This window comes from Gastrolobium bilobum, unplaced genomic scaffold (assembly GCF_033153095.1).
Source record: "Gastrolobium bilobum isolate Gb01-03AN ecotype WA unplaced genomic scaffold, APGP_CSIRO_Gbil_v1 utg8625, whole genome shotgun sequence".
NCBI classification, from domain to species: Eukaryota; Viridiplantae; Streptophyta; class Magnoliopsida; order Fabales; family Fabaceae; genus Gastrolobium; species Gastrolobium bilobum.
This window is the reverse complement of record NW_026898080.1, coordinates 3,916-24,793: the sequence shown is the minus strand read 5'-3', so window position 1 is coordinate 24,793 and position 20,878 is coordinate 3,916. Positions and strand designations below refer to the sequence as shown.

Sequence of the window (20,878 nt, the reverse complement as noted above, 5' to 3'; positions counted from 1 at the left end):
ACAAAAAACATGGTCCCTACTTTAGTTTCTTACAAAAATAAATTAGTCAGTTAGTCCCTAACAAATTCAAGGTGGACTCATTTTAGTCCTTTTGAAGGACTAATATGAGTCTTTTTTGAATTTGTGAAGGACCACGATTTCAACTAAATGGGTCCACTTTGAATTTGTTAGAGACTAACTGACTAATTTATTTTTGTAAGGGACTAAAGTGGAGACCGTATTTTTTTGTTAGGGACTAAAAAAGATATTTACTCTTCTTTTTATTTTTCTATTTTCATGTTTTCATATAATTATCAACATTGTCTTTAGAGCCTAGTTGACACATTTTTTTAACTCAAAAATTACTTTTAAATTAAAGTTAAAATATGTTGAAAAAATAAAATTAAAAACTATTGGTGATTATAGAAAGCTATTGGGATGGTTTTGAAAGAGAAAATATAAAGTAATTTATTATTGAGATAAATTATGTTACAATAAAGGACGAAATTTATAAATATAAATTTTGAATAAGAATAAAATTATATAAATTGAGAATTACAAAAGGCTGATATATATATATTAAAAAAATCCTGTAAAAAGCTTTTAATTTTTTATTATAAAAAATTTATAATAAAATTTTGAGTAAACACCCTTTTTGGTCTCTGACAATATCTACGAAATTCTTTTTAGTCCCTGACAATAAAAAAGGATTAAATTGGTCCCTAACAGTATGTAAAAAGGGCTACGTTAGTGATGGAAGAGTTGACATAAGGACTAATGTGACCCTTTTTTTATAATTTTAGGGACCAATTTGGTCCTTTTTTATTGTCAGGGGTTAAAAAGGATTTCGTAGATATTGTCAGGGACCAAAAATGGTGTTTACTCTAAAATTTTTATAAAATTATATTTGATTAAACTTAGATTTTAAGGAAGAAAAAAAAAACTAAAAGCAAAACATACTAAGTGTATGTTTGGATTCTCTTTTTTTTTTAGCTAGAAGCTACTTATAAGCATAAGCTAGACCAAACAGGTTTTGGAAAAAGCTCTTATTATGAAAAGCTCTTTTTTTATAAAGAAGAAAAAAACTGAAAACTAAAAGCTCCTAGGAGGAGCTTTTTTTTAAGCTCTTATCTGTTTTTCTTGAATTGTGTGATTTTCTTTTAAATAAAGAGTTATAAAAATAGAGAGAGAAATAATTTTCTTGAAACATGTTCTTTTAAGTAATTTTTAATCTAAATTTTTTATGTAATTACCAAACAGCTTTTAGCTTCTTTTTTTAAGCTCTTATTTTTAGCTTTAATTTATAAGTAGCTTCTAGCTTAAAAATAAGAGGATCCAAACAGGCTCTAAAGAGAAAAGAGACACTTAATGAATCGGCTGTTTTCTGTGTCTCTATTTGTTTTGGGAATAAAAAGTTGAAAACACAATCTAAATCCTGTTCTATAAATGTGGTTTTAAAAACTAAAAATTATAAATTGATTTTAGAATTATTTTTACGAAACATTGATTAACAAACAAGGTTGACTCTTGTTTTATGTTTATCTGTTTCTTTATCGTACAAAAAAATTAATAAATATATAAATAGAAAATGAAATTTTTTAAAAAACAATTACAGCTAAAACTCATTAGGCATCATTGGCCTATCTATATTCTACAGCCTTTTATATTCACTGCCGCAAGTCACCACTTTCATTTATGGCTGCAGCCTATCTCATAGGCCAATTTCTATTCTACCCTATCAACCGTCACATCGACTCATCTCTCTCTGTAAATGCCACCAATGAGGTTTGTATTGAGCCAAGAACCGATGAGAAAAAAGAAAAAGAAAAACAAGGAGAGGAGGTAAATGAGAAGATTAGTAGAAAGTTGAAAGAAATATCTCCATATCATCTACCTGCTATCTACACAAAGGTGAGTTCTACATCAGTTATTGCACTTCTCCTGCTTCTTAATAGGCCAATACCACTGCATGCATGTATGATAAGAATGTGTCTTGTTCTGTTTGAGCTTTGGTTGAGTATGGTGTATTTTCATCACTCAATCTTTCCCAAAATTCAAGCTCACTGACATAACAAGTCAAGTACCATGCATCAAACACTCATACCCTCTGCACCGATGAATACTTAACTTGAAAATGCAAGCCATGAAAACCAGATTCTCTTGTATTTAAGTCACCATAGTCATTTACGGCTGATAAAACCCTATCTAATTTAGATTACAGTCATTAAGCCTGTAAGATTACGGTTTATAAATCTCTTAAATTACTGTTTTCACTCAAGCATCCCTCAATGATCATGCACATATGCTGAATCAAATAGAGCTTTGTCTCATAGTTTTATGATTTCGTGTTGCTATTGCAGGCACTGGGTGAGTGAGTATTTAATTCATAACTTTCTATTATCACTTTAAACTTTGATAAGTAGATATAGTGCTTGACAATGCAGCAAATTATTTGTAGGCAATTGTTGTAAACATGGAATCTGGTTCAACTGTTACTGGCTCAAGGTCTGGTCAGAAAAAGCGTTTGAAGAGTCAAAAAGCAAACGAAGGTGAAGACATAATTAGCAACCTACCTGAATCAATTATAAGTTGCATACTCTCTTTCCTCTCAACTAAAGATGCAGTTCGAACAAGTGTGTTATCTAAGAAATGGATATACCGTTGGACATCCATCACCGAGCTGGACTTCGATGATTATGAGCTCTATTCTGTCAAGAGGAACAAGAAGACAAAGGAAAATGAAAAACAGAAGTTTATAAACTTTGTGAATAGGACTCTTCTTCTTACTAAAAGTTTTGATATCTCTTTGGCTATCTATGAAAACTATTCTGTCTGGAATCATATTTACCCTTGACTCCCCCAGTAACACAGAAGATCTGAAACTGATTTTACCTGTCCTCAAAATATTTGAGACAAAAAATTGCACTTTTGGAAAGGGTGTTACTTTGGATGTGCCTCTACTCGAATATGTCTCAAATTTGAGGGGTCCGAGGTAACTTCAATCCTTAAACCGTTTCTGACACTGAATATGAAGATGACGTACCCTGAATACTCTATAAGGGGTTCAAGATCAGACTGCTAATCTGCATCAATTGAGTACTATTTATCAATTAATAGTTTCCTTCACTTATAAAGTAGTATATGTATACTTTAAAAAACAAAAAAACAAAAAAACAGTATATGTATATTCGCATAGCTAGAATTAGGAGAGATCTATGTTTTTACATTGAGTTTGTTCTCCACGAAATTCAAAGTTGTATTCCATTTTGTTGTCTCAATGCAAATTTGTTTCTTTATTTGTTTATCCAGGTTCTAGCACAAACAAAAATGGCTATTCTGCATGATTTTGGAATGTTGAGCCATTTGGAACTTGGCGTTGTTACGATTGAAATTTTGTTGGGCTTCCTTGTCAAGTCATCAGCTCTGAAGACTCTGGTTTTCAAGGTTGGTAGCACCTGCATTATATCCATATAAGTTTCATGTCATACATAGTCCCGTGATTGTGATCTATAGAGACTAAACATGGATTTATTGTGACTACTTACGTTGTTTTTTCTATTTTTCTTACATTTTCACCTTTGCGGGTCTAATTGGAACTTACTTTGATGATTAATGGTTAGGGAATATCTAAATTCGACAAAGAGCTCTTGAATTCTGCTGTTGTACCCTATTGTTTGGCATCTACTCTTCAGGTTGTGAAATTTGAAAGAGCTCATGGACATGAGCATGAGCTGTGTTTAGCTAAATTTCTGATGGAAAATGGTCTCGTGTTGGAGAGAATGAGTCTTTCAATTTCTTATCAGCGGAGCAAATCCAAAATTATAGAAGAATTTAAAGAGAAAGCTTTCTCTTTTAGGAAAGCTTTCTCTTTAATTATTGTTGAATCTCCATGTGATTATTATTATGATTCTGACTATTAGATTACAGAATGGAGTGGTAAGGGAGTACAATGTGTGGGTATGTATTTTGTAAGGGACTACAATGTTTGGGTGTGTATGTTTTGTGTTTTTCTTCTCTCTAATATGGGATATCAGGTATCTTTTTTGTGCAAGTAATTAACTATAAATGTTTTTTTAATTTTTGTTTGGAAGTATGGGTATCAATAATCTAGCAGCTAAAACCATTTTGTATGTGTACATCCAAAAGTTGCATTCTTTATTATACATACGCGAAGTCCCTTGACAGGTTCCGCAGATTTCTATGCTACCACTTAGTTTTTCCACAATTTTTCTCTGTTTTATTTACCTTTTCCCAACCCGTCAATAGCCGATAGAATTTTTATAGTTTTTTGTATTTATATTATAGAAATAATGTTTATCATTTTAAAGGATATAACTTTTTATATATATATATATATATATATATATATATATATATATATATAAATGTATATTTTTTTGTATATTTAGTGATTTTTTACGTTCTTTCTTCTTTGTAGAATTAGGGAGAAAAAGAAAGTCTAATAGAGATTTTATATTCAAAATTTTGATACGTACGTGAGTACATTTTATTTATTTATTTATATTTAACTATATGTAGTTTTGTTTATTACCGTAAGTGATTTTTTATTAAATAAAAAATTTGTATATATATATTTTTTTACAAGTGAAAGTTTAAATTAAGGGAGTAACCCTCGCTCTCATAAATGTTATAGAAGATTCTTAATGTCACGTAGGAGTATATATTTCCGATTGAATGACTTTTGTAGGAACCTACAACCTAGCAAATCTATATTAAACAATTTCACTATAATAGCGATCAATATTTTCTTTTACTTGAGAAGGTCTGGCTTGTTGATCATGTTCACAATTTCAGAGAAGGTTCCTCTCTGACGCTGGATGATGGTTCCTCCTTCCTAATGCATTTTCTCGTTTAAGCTCATGTTCATTTCCCCAAAATAATATGTTATTATCTTGTTTCCATCCAATTCCAATGGCCTGGATATGAGAATGTTTAATGTGTGTTTTTTTGTGCATGCTTAGTGGACAATGTGGTCCATGTTCCCTTTTAGGGTTTGGATTAAAGAAATAGATACTGGGTGGTGTGGTCCCTGTATGACAAAGTGGTCTATGGTTGACCCATTAACAATTAAAAACCCCATGGAATTCGTTTAAAAAAACTCATAAATACCTTTGGTATTTGTTTATTGCTTTGTACTGTTTAAGTGGTCCACGTGTCTTGCCTTTGGTTGATTAATGAGGAATACGTTTTTTTTTTGGTTTGTGCAGATGTCTGAATATATAGTGATTGTTTATCATCATGGTGGTATTTTAATAAGAGATGAAGATGGAGTGTTGACCTACACAAATGGGAGAGTGGACTCATTGCCTGAGATGGATATTGATTACTACAATATTCGCGACCTTGACACTCTGTTTAAGCAGTTTGGGTATGAAAAATGCAAAAAGATGATGTGGCTAAAGCCCAGTGAACCCAATTTGGAATAAGGCCTCAGGCCAATTAGTACCGATTTTGATGTGTGTGCCATGTGTGAGGTTGCTTTAGGTAATGGCAATGAGATACATGTCTACTTTGAAGACTGCATTTCAATTCCTGAGTTTGGTTCACCTCAACCAGACAATGCAGAGGAGGATGTGGTTAATTCCACATATAATGAGGACCACGTACAGGGTGATGATGGGGTGAATTCACATGAGGATCATGCAAAGGGTGATGATGGCTTGAATTCACATGATAATGGGGTCAATTCAGATCATCAGATTTCACATGATGCAAGGGTCAATTCGGACCATGAAGAAGAAAATGCAGAGGATGGTGGTAATGGGTCCAAAACCACTTCCTCCACGCTTGAAAAGGCCTATTGGACGTCCAAAAAAGCATCGCAAGAAGGATCCCACTGAAGAGCTTATGAAGACCAACAAGAAGCTTAGAAAGACTTACACAATTCAATGCTCCAAGTGTGGTGAAACTGGTCATTACCCCAAGACATGTAAGGGACCTGCTGGTCGTTCAAAGTCAAAGACTAAATCGGTTAATGTTGAAGTTCAATCCAGGACAGTTGAAGAAATAGTAATGACTCAAGGATGTCCCAACCCAGAGACAAGCAGCCAACACACAACATTTGAAGCTGAACCAAGTTCAAGAGCATCAAGAGGCAGCAGCCCACCTCCATGCAATATTGCTGAGGTTGTGACCAATGAGACAACAATTGCAGCAAGTACTGGCACCAGGGCAAGATTCATGACCTTCATGTCTACACCAGGGTTCAGGCCACCAAGACCAGCCCCTCATGAATGATTGGAATAGTCTTTAATCACTGACATTAGCTAGGCCTTTTTTTGGGATGGCTCTGATATAGGAATTGATTGGAATTGTAATTAGGCCACTTTTTTGGAAATAGTTTGGTTATGGCCCTGTTGAAATGTGTCAGTTGGATTTTTTTTTTGTATGCCTCTGGTTATGGCCATATTAAGTAGGAACACTTTGTTTTTTTAGGGAAGTATATTGTGTTACTCTTAATGGAATTATGTCAGTTGGATTTTTTGGAATTGTAACTACGATGTGATGAAATTAATGAAAAATGTCTTGTTACTATCTGTTTGCTGTCATTGCTCATTTTTGGATGTGGATTTTTTTAATTGGGAAACAAACCATCTGTCATTAGTCCTTGTACTGATACACTTTCTTGTTACTTTCTTGTTTCTGTCAATACCTGGATGTGGATTTTTTAAATTGGAAAATTTCTTGTTACTTTATTGTTTCTGTCAATACTGGTTACCATAATTTTCTTTGCTGTGTCATTTTGGGGTCATTTGTTGCATAACTGAACTTAGGCTCCATCAGTACATAATATCCCTCATAGGTCATCAATATTTTTTATCGAGGGCCCTTATAGTCCTTGATTACTTCAACATTGAGCCATATTAGTCCTTCACAAATTTATCGGGGTCCTTTTTGGTCCCTGTTAACCATAAGGTTACACCAATGCCACAAAAAGTGATAGCAGACCAGTTGACAATATTTCCCCTTCTGCATAATTCCCTCCACCACATTCCCCTTCTGCAAAAAGTCCTACACATTGTGCCAAAAAACAAAAGTTCAAGTACATAAACCAGATTATTTACATTGCAAGAACAACATCTCATTACGTTACAACAGTGGTCCTTCCATTACAAATCTTTACAGTCCACAAAAAATGGATATTTCCTTCCATTAGGCAATTCTTAGCAGAACCACATTTTTTAATTCACTCCAGCCAACTAGCAACATAAATACATATTACAAACAAGATAAATACATATTACAACAATAGATCCAGCAAACACCCTAGCACACCTACACACATGCATAATTTTCTTCTCAACCCTTTCAAACTATGCATGCATCTTCATTGATAGGTCTTCAATCTTTACATAGTGGTCATTAATCTTCTTTTTATGCTCGTTCACCTCCAACTGCATTTCATCATTGAGCTTCATGTCCAAAAAATTCAACTTGAATTCCATTTCAGCTACATTCAGCTCCAGTTTGTTAATTCTCCAATCTTCCAGCTCCATGGTATCAGATGTAGCATCATCCACCCATGTAAAAAAGTTGCAGTGTGGCTTCTTTTCCTAATACCAAATTAAACTACACTGTTAATAACATTCATATTAGACAAAGAACTCATGGAAAAAATACCTCACCTTGAAATTGGGGCACCTTAAAAATGCTCTATTTGGGTTTCTAATGGTCTTGGAGGTGTAAACAACACTATGCCTCCCACATTTACACAATGGAGCAGCTCTCCTTCTTTCACTTCTGGACCCAAATGAACTACAAGGGCTTGAGCTCCCCCTTCCAGAAGAAATATTCATCGCCTACAGACTATGAAGAACCCTACAGCATACAGGATAAATCCCAATCATTTATCCCCAAATTCAAACGTTCATTCTTCGATTCAATCCCTTTCTTTCTGGGTTAAGAAGAACCCTAAAGCATACGACGACGTTCCTTGGATGATACCCAAATTGATTCTGAGCAACATGGATCCCCTCTCACCAGACGACATCGTTCATGGTCCAACGTGGCCCTCAGCATCTCCCATAACGTTACACCTCAGCACCGCCAGTGACACCATCAATTTTGGACTAACAGAAGGACTAATGTGGGTGCTGTTTGTCTTTGTTGGGGACTATCCAACGAATTTATTTTTTGTTAGGGACTAATTTGGGTACCGAGTTTTTTGTCAGGGACCAATTTGGGTATTTACTCTATATTCCCAGTACAAAAGTATGATATCTCCTAAAAATAAGAACTCAAAATCAAAAAATATTAGAGATATAAATAACAGGGAATGTTATACTTAGTATCATTTTAGTTTTATTACTCTTATTACTCGATTAATTAATGTTAGATCAATTTGGTAGTTAATTTTTTCCACTTTGTAATCTTTGATTTCAAATTGATCTAACGGTAATAAATCAGGTAGTAAAAGTAGTAAGGTTAAAATGGTAGTAAGTATAACATTTTTCACAAATAATATATTCTTTTGTTTTAGTTTATTATGTTTGTTATTTTACTTTAGGGTGAGTTGTAAAGTTGTTACAACCCTCACTTCTTTATATTCTCTATTCTATCTATTTTATTTAATCAATTAAAAGTCAATTTTCTCTTTCTTTTACCATCTAACATGGTATCAGAAGAAACTTTTTCCAGCAACATGAATATTAAGGATGCCTAATTCCTAAAGCCATAATTCATGAATATCAAAATATCTTCAAAGATTTGTCTCACTCTGCACAATGTTGACTTTGGTTGTGGGCTTGAGCGCGGGATTAGAAATTTATAATTCTCACAGATGGTGTCAAATGTTCAACAATGTAGAACAAGAAATGTCTAGTGAGTATAAGCTAGTGTTTTTGCTTATAGATATAAAGGAGAGACAACTAGCAAAGGAAGCTTAATATATCCAACCAATAGTCTGATGAGGGGTATCAAGGGTGTGAGTGTGCTTCCTTGACATTATATCAGCCTTTTATAGAGACCTTGTGGCATTTGGGAATATATGGGATGGTTCAAAGCATGAAATCTAGAGGTGGTGGTCATGGATGGTAGAGCTGGCAAAATGGGCCGAGCCCGCCGGGCTGGCCCGCCCCGCCCGCCAAACGGGGCGGGGCGGGCTGAGTTTTTCAACTTGCCAGCCCGCCAAGCACGCTCCGCCAAGCCCGCCAGCCCACCAAGATCGCCCCGCCACAGGACGGGCTAGCCTGCCAAACCCTTTTTTTTTTTTTTATTTATTTATTTTAAGTTACTCAAATTAGATAAGATCAAAATATTTTCTTCATTCAGACACGCAAACAATCTTGAATCCTGACCCACGTGACATGACAGCGCTGATCATGAAAAAAAATTTCTTTGCTGCTAGAAATCTTTGAGCATCACCGTCAGTCAGCATCCTTTCCTTGTAACTCTTTCTCGACGCCAGCTCCTGCAAGGAAACCGCATGGTATATTTGGTTTAAGCGAAAGCTACACACGCATTAAGTCATCTTCATTCTTTTGATAAACTATCGATTAAGTCATTTGGTTTATCAAACCGCATGGTATATTTGATAAACTATTGTAACCCATTTTTTTATTATTATTTTTGTTCTTTTTCACTATCGATTATCTGCAACCATTAAGTCATCTTCATTCTGTTTTCTTCTTCAGTCACATCTTCATTCTTTTTTACTTGTCAAAATAATGCGTAATGAAGTAATTTTTGTTTTATGTAGGATCCTTCTAATGAACTTTGCTGCAAATCGTTGGAAGTGTCTGCTAAGGTATGTTTTGTATGATTATGGTTTTCTATCATACTATTTTGATTGCACATTTTCATCTATTGTGTGTTTTGGAAGCTGTGATATGTGAATGTAATATTGAAATGGCTATTGCTATTTTGTTCGGTTTTGTTTTGATTTGTTTTTTCTTCTTCTGTGTGTCTTGGTTGAGGAAACTAAGAGATTTTTGGATTTTGGATTTTTTTTTGTGACTTATCTTTTTAATTTGAATGCTTGAGATTATGTTTATAGTCTATTTATAACACTAAATGGAACCCTAAACTTTTTTTGATGTTTAATTGATACCTGTGTTGTCACGTAATACTTAGTGAGAGTGATGTTTAATTGATTTCACATCATAACACTAGTACCCAATTTGCATTTATAATATGCTCTTCCTTCAGCGAAAAAAAAGTGCACATGGATGATAGTACTCTGCATCCTTGGTATTCAATAATGCAGATGAGGAAATTGATTTTGAATTTTTCTCTTTCTTTAAGGGTTAAAAAAAATCTAAATGCTATATTATGTTTGAAATGAGGTCACTAAATTAGTTTTGTATATTTTGATATTTGCAAAATTACAGTTGATTATTTTATCTAATATCTGCATTGAAATGGAAACTATTACAATTGATATCCCTATTGATATTGAATCTAATAATGTGGAAAAAAGTCAAGAAGAATCTCAAAGCAACAAAAGGGTCAAGATATCAACAGCAGATTGTTGGAAATTTTTCACAAAATTAGGACCCGATAAGGATGGTGTTGAAAAGGCAAAATGTAATGCTTGTGGTCAAGAGTATAAGGCTGGTGGAAAAACACATGGAACAACATCTTTAAATCGACATATTGAAAAGTGTAAAGAAATCAAATTTGAAGATATAGGTCAGATGGTGATAGATATGCACGGTAGATTGAAGCCGGGAAAGATAGATCAAATGGTGGCACGTGAGATGTTGGCAGTTGCAATTATTGAACATGATTTGCCATTTAACTTTGTTGAATATGAGAAGATTAGAGAAAGGGTAAAATACTTGAATCCTGACTTTGTTCCTATTTCAAGAAATATTGCCAAGAATGATATCCTAAATATTTACAAGAGAGAGAAGGAGAAGCTGAAGCTAACAATAGCTAGCATTCCTGGTAGAATTTGCTTAACTTCTGATTTATGGACATCTTGTACAACTGAAGGTTACATATGTTTGACAACACACTTTGTAGATAAAAAATGGAGGTTAAATAGCAAAATTCTCAACTTCCAACATATGTCTCCTCCTCACACTGGATTTGAATTGTCTAAAAAAATACTTGGTTTCTTGAAGGAATGAGAAATAGAGAAGAAGGTTTTTAGCCTTACTTTGGATAATGCATCTTCCAATGATAATATGATTGGTCATATTTTAAAAAGTCAACTTGTTATGCAGAATATGTTGTTATGTGATGGAGAATTTTTTCATGTGCGTTGTTCTGCACACATTTTGAATCTAATTGTGCAAGAAGGGTTGAAAGTAGCTAGTGTTTCTTTGATGAAGATTAGAGAGAGTGTCAAATATGTTAAGGGCTCAGAAGGTAGAGCAATAAAATTTAAGGAATGCATTGAATATGTTGGAGATGTTGACAATTCAATTGGCCTGCGCCTGGATGTTCCTACTAGATGGAACTCTACTTATTTGATGTTCCAAAGTGCTCTTAGTTACCAACGTGTGTTTGCATGCCTTCAATTGAAGGACAACCATTATAAATTTTGTCCATCAGTTGAAGAATGGAAAAGAGGAGAAAAACTTTGTATTTTCTTGAAGCCATTTTATGATATTACCACCTTGATTTCTGGCACATCTTATCCTACTTCCAACATGTATTTTGAGCAGGTTTGGAAAATTCAATGCATTCTAATTCATCATTTGAATGATGAAGATGAGGTTTTAAAGACTATGGCTGAAAATATGTTGTTGAAGTTTGAGAAATATTGGGATGAATATAGCGTTCAACTTGCATTTGGATTTGTTCTTGATCCCCGGATGAAGTTAGATTCATTGAAATTTTGTTACTCACAAGTTAATGAATCTACAGCTGATCAAAAGGTAGAGCAAACAAGGAGAAAGTTGTACATGCTCTATGAGAAATATGCAAGTAATAATTCTTCTACTTCCACTTCCACTGATCAAAGTGATATTACATCTCTGTCATCAAGTGGGTCAAGGTCAAGGGATAAGAAAGATTGGGAATTGCCAATGTTTGGTGTAAGTTTATATAGTTTATTTACTTTAAATTCTATCCTTTTGTAAGCATAATCTTACTTATAGTTTCATTTTTCATGTTACAGAATTTGAAGATGCGCAATCATCACCTTGCAATAAAAACTGGAAGGTCTCAACTTGGCATTTATTTGGAAGAGTCATCATTGTGTTTTGAATATTATGAACATTTGGATGTATTGCAATGGTGGAGGGAAAATAGTAAACGCTTTCCAGATCTATCGTTAATGGCTCGTGACTTATTGAGCATTCCTATCACCACTGTGGCATCTGAGTCTGCATTTAGCATTGGGGCACGTGTCCTTAATAAATATAGAAATAGTCTGTTGCCCAAATGTGTTGAAGCTTTGATTTGCATCCGTAATTGGTTAAATGATTTTGATGCCAATGGTAATTTATTTAAATTGAATGTATTTGCTATATTATTTTCAACCATAATTTTTTGTTAATATGATTATTTTCTTTTTTGAATTGTGATTTGTAGATAAAGATGTTGAAGATGAAATTTTAATTGTGGCATCAAATAACAAACATCATGGTGAATCGTGATTGTGTTGGAAGTTTGAGTGGTTTTTTTGTTTATGTTTTTAGTGAGATTAGTATTTTGGATATATTTTGGATGTATTTTGCTTCTCACTTCTAACTGAAATTAGTATTTTGCTAATAGAATTGTCAAATGTTGTTCATGAAACCATAGTCCTAGTCCCACCGTCAACGTCAAAGTTACGACTTTTTGGAGAAAGCAAATGCAATCCGCCAAGTATTGTTATCTAATACTCTTTTCCTTTATTGTTTTTGGTGTTTGCAATTTATATCTAACTTAGCATCCATAATGGAGAAACTTTCAGGTTGTTGCAGCGACCAGCAAATGATGATGGCTAAGATGATGATAACTGGAGTGATACGTGATTTTTATTTTAGTTTTTTTGATTTTCATACATGAATAGTCCTCCATGTTATTTAGCCTCTTAAAGTGATGTTGCATAAGGCTTTGTTGTATTTGTATGTACGTTGTACGCATGTGTGAATCAATCTTGTGTATATATTATTAAGTATAGTGCAGCAGCAACATCTAGTTTCTCTAATTTCATTTTCAATCGAATTTGTCTTTACATGTAGTTTTTGCTTTGAGTCTCTGAGCAGGCTGATTGGTGATTTCCATTAAAAAAAGATTATTTAGAGTACTCAAACAAGTAATTAATATTGTAAAATCTCAATACATAGGCGGGCTGGCGGGGCGGGGCGGGCTGGCTTTCTTAGCCCACTATCAAAAGCGGGGCGGGGCGGGCTAACTCATTTTTTGGCGGGCTTATGGCGGGGCGGGGCGGGCGGCCCGCTTTGCCACCTCTAATGGATAGTGTAGTAATGATAAGGAGATCATGGGGTACTGAATAATAACGCAGGAGAGATACTTATGTCGGGCTACCCAATAGAGTCAAGTTTCGTGAGATTTGTTGGATCTGTGACCTATTTTCAAATAATGGTGGGGCCCATGACATTTGAAAAAAGAAAGAAAGAAAGAAAAGGAGAGCAACAATATCCATGAGAATAAGAAAAAAAGAGAGAAGAAAGATCGAGAGAAAGCAGTGAGCACGAAAGAGAGAAAAAGAAAGGAGGATGATTTTCTTCTGCGAATCCAACGGTGAGACTTCGTCAGAAGGAAGTCAAATTCATGGGAGTGTTTGTGGTGTCTAGCACTTCGCATCCACTGGTCATTTTCCGATTTGGAGGTCTTTAGAGCCACATATTTGGTTTTTCCCTTTGAAGTGTCTTTGGTGATTTTTTCTCCTTGCTTTATCTTTTGATTTTCATCTATTTGATAATGTTGTTGGATTTCTCTATTGTTATATAAAGAGATAACATTGTGTATGTGTACCAATTATTATTGATTGTTGATAGTAGAGATTTGGGTGGACTGCGACAAAGGTCCTGTGATTTTTCTTCCCACGTTGGGTTTCAAAGAGTTCATCGTAGCAACCGAAGCTTTTAAAGAGTTGCTATAGTGAAGAAGTTTTTGAGAGAGCTTGGTTTCGCTCAAAAGATATATGTCTTACTTTGTGACAACTAAAGCACCATAAACCTAGCCAAGAACCCTACCTTTCATCAAAGATCCAAACATATTGATGTAAGGTATCATTTGATAAGAGATGTGCCGGAAGCCAAAGAAGTGGAGTTTGAGAAAGTGCACACCGATGACAATGGTTCAGATATGATGGCAAAGGCACTTCCTAGAAAGAAGTTTGAATTTTGTCGGCTTGTTGCCGACATGGATTCCGCTTGATGATTGATGTTTGTAATCTCCCTCATTGGACTAGAGGAGGACATTTGTTGAGCTTTTATTATTTTAAAATTCAAGTCCAGCCCAATAAGGAAAATTAGGGTTCCTACTTGAAGAAGTCTTCAGCAGCCATAGAGAAGAGAGTGTGAGAAAAACCATAGAGAAAGATATAGCAACCATAGGGAAAAGAGGGATAGAGCATTTTTTTGGAAATCGTCGGAGAAGAAATTTCAACAACAGTCTCCTTTATTCTTCGATCTCTCCTTCGTCTATCGTTGGATCGAGTTGGGATTTTATCTGCACATTCCCAACTCATCACCCTTCGTATTCAAGGGTGGCTTTTCTGGTTGGAGGTCTGTAGAACCACCATAAAATTACAAACTGAAGTAGTTGTGTGCAGGTTTCTACTATAGGCAACGACCTTGAGAGAAGGCTTTCTCTTAAGTTCACCATTGGATCGTATTGAAATTTTGTCAGCAAGTTCTACACTCATTGGACTTCATATCTAACGATCAGTTTTGTCGATCGGAACTTTCAAGAGGGATTTGTTCAGATGCAAACAAAGGGCGTCATAATTCATGCACTGTTTTGGGCAATGAGGTTCAAAGAGGGGTCTTTCTTTGCTTAACCATTGGATTGTCCTCTAAATTGGTCGGTGTGTTCCTTTCTTGTTGTTCTTTAATCAGACTGTTGCGATTTGGGAGTTGATATTTCTGGTAGTTGGAATTAATTTCGGACATAAGCTTGTTTTTGTTGGGTAGCACCTGAATTGGGGCGACCGGTTACATTAGATTGGGCGCAACTAAGCACCCTATTACGCCTTATTTGGGTACGAGCAGTTAGGTGCGATTGTCTGCTATAGATTCGTAAATTGGTTCTAAAATGCTATGTTTTTATAATTTTTTATTTAAATAACAATATTTAAATTTTTTGCCAAACATAAATTTGTAAAATTTAATTGGGAAAATCCATACAAGAACGCAATTAGAATATTAGAAATTCATGATTTCCACGTTTATAAAATTTAAAATTAAGGATAGTAATATTTATCCATGATTTTTGTAAACTTTGATTGGGAGAGGTCTTTCCAAATTTTCCTTTAACAGTTAGAATTTTCCTTTCTATGACCGATTCTGAAAATGACAGCTTTTCTTGCGATGGAGCATGGTGATTCATAAGGCTTAACCCCAATATAATTAAGCTAGAGATGAGATCTAACAAGATACTTTGAAAATAGTTAGTGTTTTTTCGGTCCACCCATCATAGAAATTATGATCACATTAAAGTCTAAATTGTTACTCAATAAAGACCAATGTAAATAGATGCTGAAAGTCCAACTTATCAAGATTACAATGGGCTAATCAAAATAATTTAAATTGAAATATTCATTTATCCAATTAATTTTAAAACATAAAATTAGTTAATTAATATTGTCCACATATATGAAATTTCTAACATTCTCCCGTTTAGGTTATATTTATTAATTTTATATTATTTGAAAAATAGTTTTATTTTAAAAATGACTTTGTCGGATTAATAACTAAAAAATAATTTTTGTGGCCATGATTTTGAAAAATATTATTCCAATTCTAATTCTAGCATTTTAATACAATTCAATCCAACATATAACTATCATAGGCACATGCCTATCAATATATTGAAAATATCATAATATGTGACATTCCATACTCATGCATATTAAGTGTTACATCTTTATGAATCACGAGCCTAGTAGTGTAGTAATATTTACTGTCAAAATGTAATCAGTAATGTAACACATTAAATTTTATCGATCCTAAATACAATTTTTCAACAACATGAAATTACATTAGTGCAATTTTCAAGCCACGTGAAGTTATACTCCTTGATGCAATTTCTAAGCAATATGAAATTGTTACTTTTAATCCAATTTCTCAACAAAATGAAATTGATTTAACGCAATTTTCAAATGATATAAAATTTCTCAGTTTAAATAAATCAATATGTCACAATACACTATAAGATCTCAAAATTTATGACAACTGATCATTTTTAAAGATACTATTTCTTATTTATATATATATATATATATATATATATATGAAATAGGGTCATGTCCCTATATATATATTTCAATCCACGAGAAAAATAACAATAATGACAATTATCCGTTATAAAAATTCAAACAATTATGGGAAAAAGTGATAGAGTCTACAATGTGCATATGCACGTGTTTTTTTTTTTTTTTTTCTCTTGATTCTATCGCAAGGGATATCAATTCTCTTACTCCTACAAATAATTAGCTGTAAATTGTCATTTTGATTTTGATCCACAAAGTAAGGGTATCAACATGCTAGCAGTAAAGTTTGTTTTATATGTTTGCCTCCAAAAGTTGCATTCTTTATAAGGAAATACTTATCTTGTAGGAAAATATTTAGTTATGTTATAGACATAATTAATGTGAATTCTATCATTTTCTTTTCTTTTCTTTTTATTTTAAAAGTGATGGGATCCATATTAATTATATCTATTATATGATCCAAATATTTTCTTACAACATGACATAACCATTTCCCTTCTTTATATAGGAAATATTTTTACAAAAGTCCCTTGACAGGTTCTGCTAATTTCTGTACTAGCTATTTATTTTTCAATAATTTTTCTCAGTTTTTAACCCTTTTTTTTTGGGGTTGAATTAACCCTTTTTCTCAACTCCTCGATGGCTTTTAGAATTTGAATTTGTGTAGTATTTGAATTTATATTATTATGCAAATATCTTTTTCTTTATTTTTAACCTTTAAAGTCAAATATTTCCTCAGCTTTATATATAAATATAAGATACGAGTTTGATTTAATTTATTTGTGCTTCTAAAATTATTTACATTCAAAATATTTTAAGTACATTTTAAAATTGATTTTTCAAACATAAATAGATAAATTCAGACATATTTATAATCATTTAAAGTCTAATAAGCATACTAATATTTTTTTCCAAAACAACATGGCCACCCCACCGTATAGGTTTGGTGCTCAAGTGAATTTGCCATGACTAACTTCACTTAATATTTTGCAAATTAATAATTTAAATAAAATGGTAGAATTAAATCTAAGGTATAGGGTAGAATTATTGATTTTTTTGTGACATAGAATACAATTCTTAATTACTTGAGACTCATAAAATAGGAATTACATGTTTCCTTCGCGGTTGTAACTGCTCTGAGTTGAGCATTCTATTGTTACAAGAATATCTCAAAAGTTTGTTCGACTGCACGTAATAATGATGTTCAATTGGAAGCTGTTTTTGAACTTGCACAAGGCCACACACATACACCCACCATCTATATATAAATAATGATGTTCAAATATCATGGTTTATGTAGACTTTAAAAATATTATCACATTACCATCAACAACAACATAATTAAAAGTGTATAAAACTCTGGAAACAGAGCAGAGCAATTGTCTTCATTTCTGAAACTCAAGCACAGTGTAGAAATGGTCGACATGAAAGGCTCTGAAACGAGGGAAACCTGAAGAAATGCCTAGTTTCTTGAACTGTTCTTCAGTTCTGTGCTTTCCCTTGGCTCTGTAGATTGTCATCACAAATATGTCACCTTCAAGCAATGCCCTTGTTCTGTGACTGTCATCAGAATGCTCTGGCAACACTGGCTCACAAGCAATTAGTTTGCCTCCCTGAGGTAGTGCCTTGTAACAGTTCTGCATTATTTGCTTGCATTCCTCATCTGTCCATGTTGTTAGCACCCACTGCCAAACAATAGGCAGAAGATATTTAACCAAAGTCATTGCAATTTTATTGGCAATCAAAAAGTTATGGTGGGGCTGATAATTTTAGGAGATTAGATTATTGAAAAATCCTAGTGGTCATAAATTAATCCAATTGAATCAAGAATAATATGACTATACTCCTACTTCCTGAGATGACCCCTATGAGAAATATTATGTATAGTTTTTCTCATTATAATAATGAATTAATATAATTATTACACTGTAATCATTGAAGAGACTATTTATTTTTATTATAACTACGCACAGTGGCGGATCCTTAGAAAATTTTTCTATATTTGCACATTTAGTGGCGGTGCCCCTGAATTTTTTTTTGTAAAAAAATTTTAAATTAACACTTGAACCCGCTCATAATCTAGTTGCTTCTATAACAAATGATGAAGAAATCATGGCAATGGGAAATCATGAGAATGGGTATGTGATAGAGGAGGAAGAAAAGTTTTCTCTCTAATCAATTTGCGTTGCTACGTTGTTTTAATCATCTCTGTACGTTGCTACTTTGCTAACTAATATAAGAATAAATATCATTTTTGGTTCCTAACAAAAAATTCGGTCCCACTTTAGTCCATTATAAAAACAAAAAAAAAAGAGTCACCGGGTCCCTAGGAAATTTAAAGTGGACCTATTTTAGTCTTTTTGAGACTAATGTAGGTCTTTTTTGAATTTGTGAGGAATCACAATTTTAATTAAATTGATCCACTTTGAATTTTTTAGGGACCTCCTCGAGACTAATTTTTGGTAAGGGACTAAAATAGGGACCATATTTTTTGTTAGGGACTTAAAATAATATTTACTTCTACTATAAATATTGAACCAAGAGACAAATAATAACCTACGTGACTACAAAAAAAAAATTAAAATCCAAAATCTCATGTCCGCACTTGCGGACATGTGACCCAACCTGGGTCCGCCAATGACTACGCATATAAAAAGGAGAAAGATTCGTTTACAATTTTTTTTTTGTAAATTACACTAAATATGACCGATCTTACATTCTTGATTAAAGTATGAATGGCCATACTTCGTGTAATTTGTAAACAAAAAATTTGTAAATATAACTTTCCTCTATAAAAAAATTACTATCTTAATTAAGTTCTCTATCTTCTTGTTTTTTCCTCCCGGAAAAGAACTCAACTCAGACAACTTGTGATAGTGAATAGCGAAAAGATAGTTATCAACTATGTGTGGTGAATAGATAGTTGACTGCGTCAAGTTTCTTATGACTTACAAATCTACAATATCTTAAAACAACAATAGTATGTATACACTCTTCACAATTTTGTTAATTTTATTTTTCTTAAAACGTGTGTTTTTAATTTTTAATATTAAAAATATAAAAGTAACAGCACTAAAGTAATATTAAAAAAAAGAAAATACTACTCTTATTTTACATGAGATAATTATCTCATATTTTCTCACTTTAAAAATCGTACCCTTTTTTTTATTGGTGGCTCCACTTGAATTCTCTCTATAGCATAGGAGAACTACTCTCATATAACATGAGAGTAATATTTTCCTTAAAAAAAATAACATTCCGCGATTATAGCTCAATTGTCCTCATGAAACTAAACATACGAGGATGATAGATCTTTCTCAATGTCGTCTTTGAGAGAAATTTGCTTTCACGAGATAACCGTTCATAAAAACAAGAGGACAAAGCTACAGCCTAAACCAGCTGTAGCATATTCTACATTAAGTTAGCGATTAGATACAATTTTGTTACGGAGCCGTGTGGTGAACACAGAGCGACCTATTCTTTCGCTTTTTACTAAAAAAAGATACAATTTTGTTTTTTTCCAAACCGTGAATGCCCCAAGTTTTATTATCAACCCAAAGGCAAAAAATAAAATAAAAATCAAATACACAGATGAGTACGAAAAGAGTATTTTGGGGGAATGGAGTGACGCACCTTCATGAAGATAGCATCACCTTGGGGAATATATTTGAACATGTCACCACCCACATGTGTTACACCTACAAATTAGATAATTCACAAGTGACATCTTAACCTCACCAAACAATAGCAAATAAAGAGTTCTTATTCTAGTGAAATATTGGTTAAATTTCAGAATTTAACCCGTTCAAAAAAATAATAAGTTCAATAAAAAAATCGAATCATTTTCTTACATTATTAAAAAAAAGATAAACTTGATATTTCAACTGTGTGTTTATCTCATTCATTAGTAGCCTTCAAATAGGCGAACATACAATAAATGGTTAGCACAAGATCAGCGATTTGCTAACAGCTAACAACGTAACAGACTAAAACAAATAAATACTCTATCTAAACAGTCCTACGGTTACAAAGAATTCAAACTATATACGTTACAAAGAATTCAAACTTACGGTTACAAAGAATTCAAACAATATACGTTACTGTTACATATAATCTCCAACACTCCCCCTCAAGTTGGAGTATGTAAGGATGAAATGCCTAACTTGGGAAGAAAACTAAGAAGCTTGCGTTGTCCCAAGGCTTTAGTAAACAAATCAGCAAGTTGGGAACGAGAAGGCACATGAGCTGTTGTACTATGCTTGGCTAGAATATGTTCACGTACAAAGTGGCAATCTAACTCAATATGCTTGGTACGCTCGTGAAACACCGGATTCGCTACAATGTGTAAAGCAGCTTGGTTATCACAAAACAATTCCATAGGACTTGAGTGAGTGACCCCAAGAGAGGTGAGAAACGACTTGAGCCACACAATCTCTGCTGTAGCTGCAGCCATTGATCTATACTCTACTTCTGCAGAAGAGCGAGACACCGTTACTTGTTTCTTGGTCTTCCAGGATACGGGTGAAGAACCCAACATAATAA

General features: G+C 33.4%; 2 protein-coding genes across 2 annotated transcripts; both read right to left on the bottom strand.

Moving 5' to 3' along the window:
* Positions 1 to 7,313: 7,313 nt before the first annotated feature.
* LOC133312728 (uncharacterized protein At4g04775-like) lies at positions 7,314 to 7,796 on the bottom strand. The gene is made up of 2 exons (XM_061513974.1): positions 7,626 to 7,796; positions 7,314 to 7,553 (listed from the first exon to the last, which is right to left on the bottom strand). The coding sequence occupies exons 1-2, from the start codon at positions 7,794 to 7,796 to the stop codon at positions 7,314 to 7,316; spliced, it is 411 nt and encodes a 136-aa protein (XP_061369958.1).
* Positions 7,797 to 17,444: 9,648 nt separating this feature from the next.
* LOC133312747 (nicotinate N-methyltransferase 1-like) lies at positions 17,445 to 20,037 on the bottom strand. The gene is made up of 2 exons (XM_061514008.1): positions 19,970 to 20,037; positions 17,445 to 18,021 (listed from the first exon to the last, which is right to left on the bottom strand). Exons 1-2 carry the CDS (start codon positions 20,009 to 20,011, stop codon positions 17,722 to 17,724), a joined length of 342 nt encoding a protein of 113 aa, XP_061369992.1. The 5' UTR covers positions 20,012 to 20,037; the 3' UTR covers positions 17,445 to 17,721.
* Positions 20,038 to 20,878: the final 841 nt, after the last annotated feature.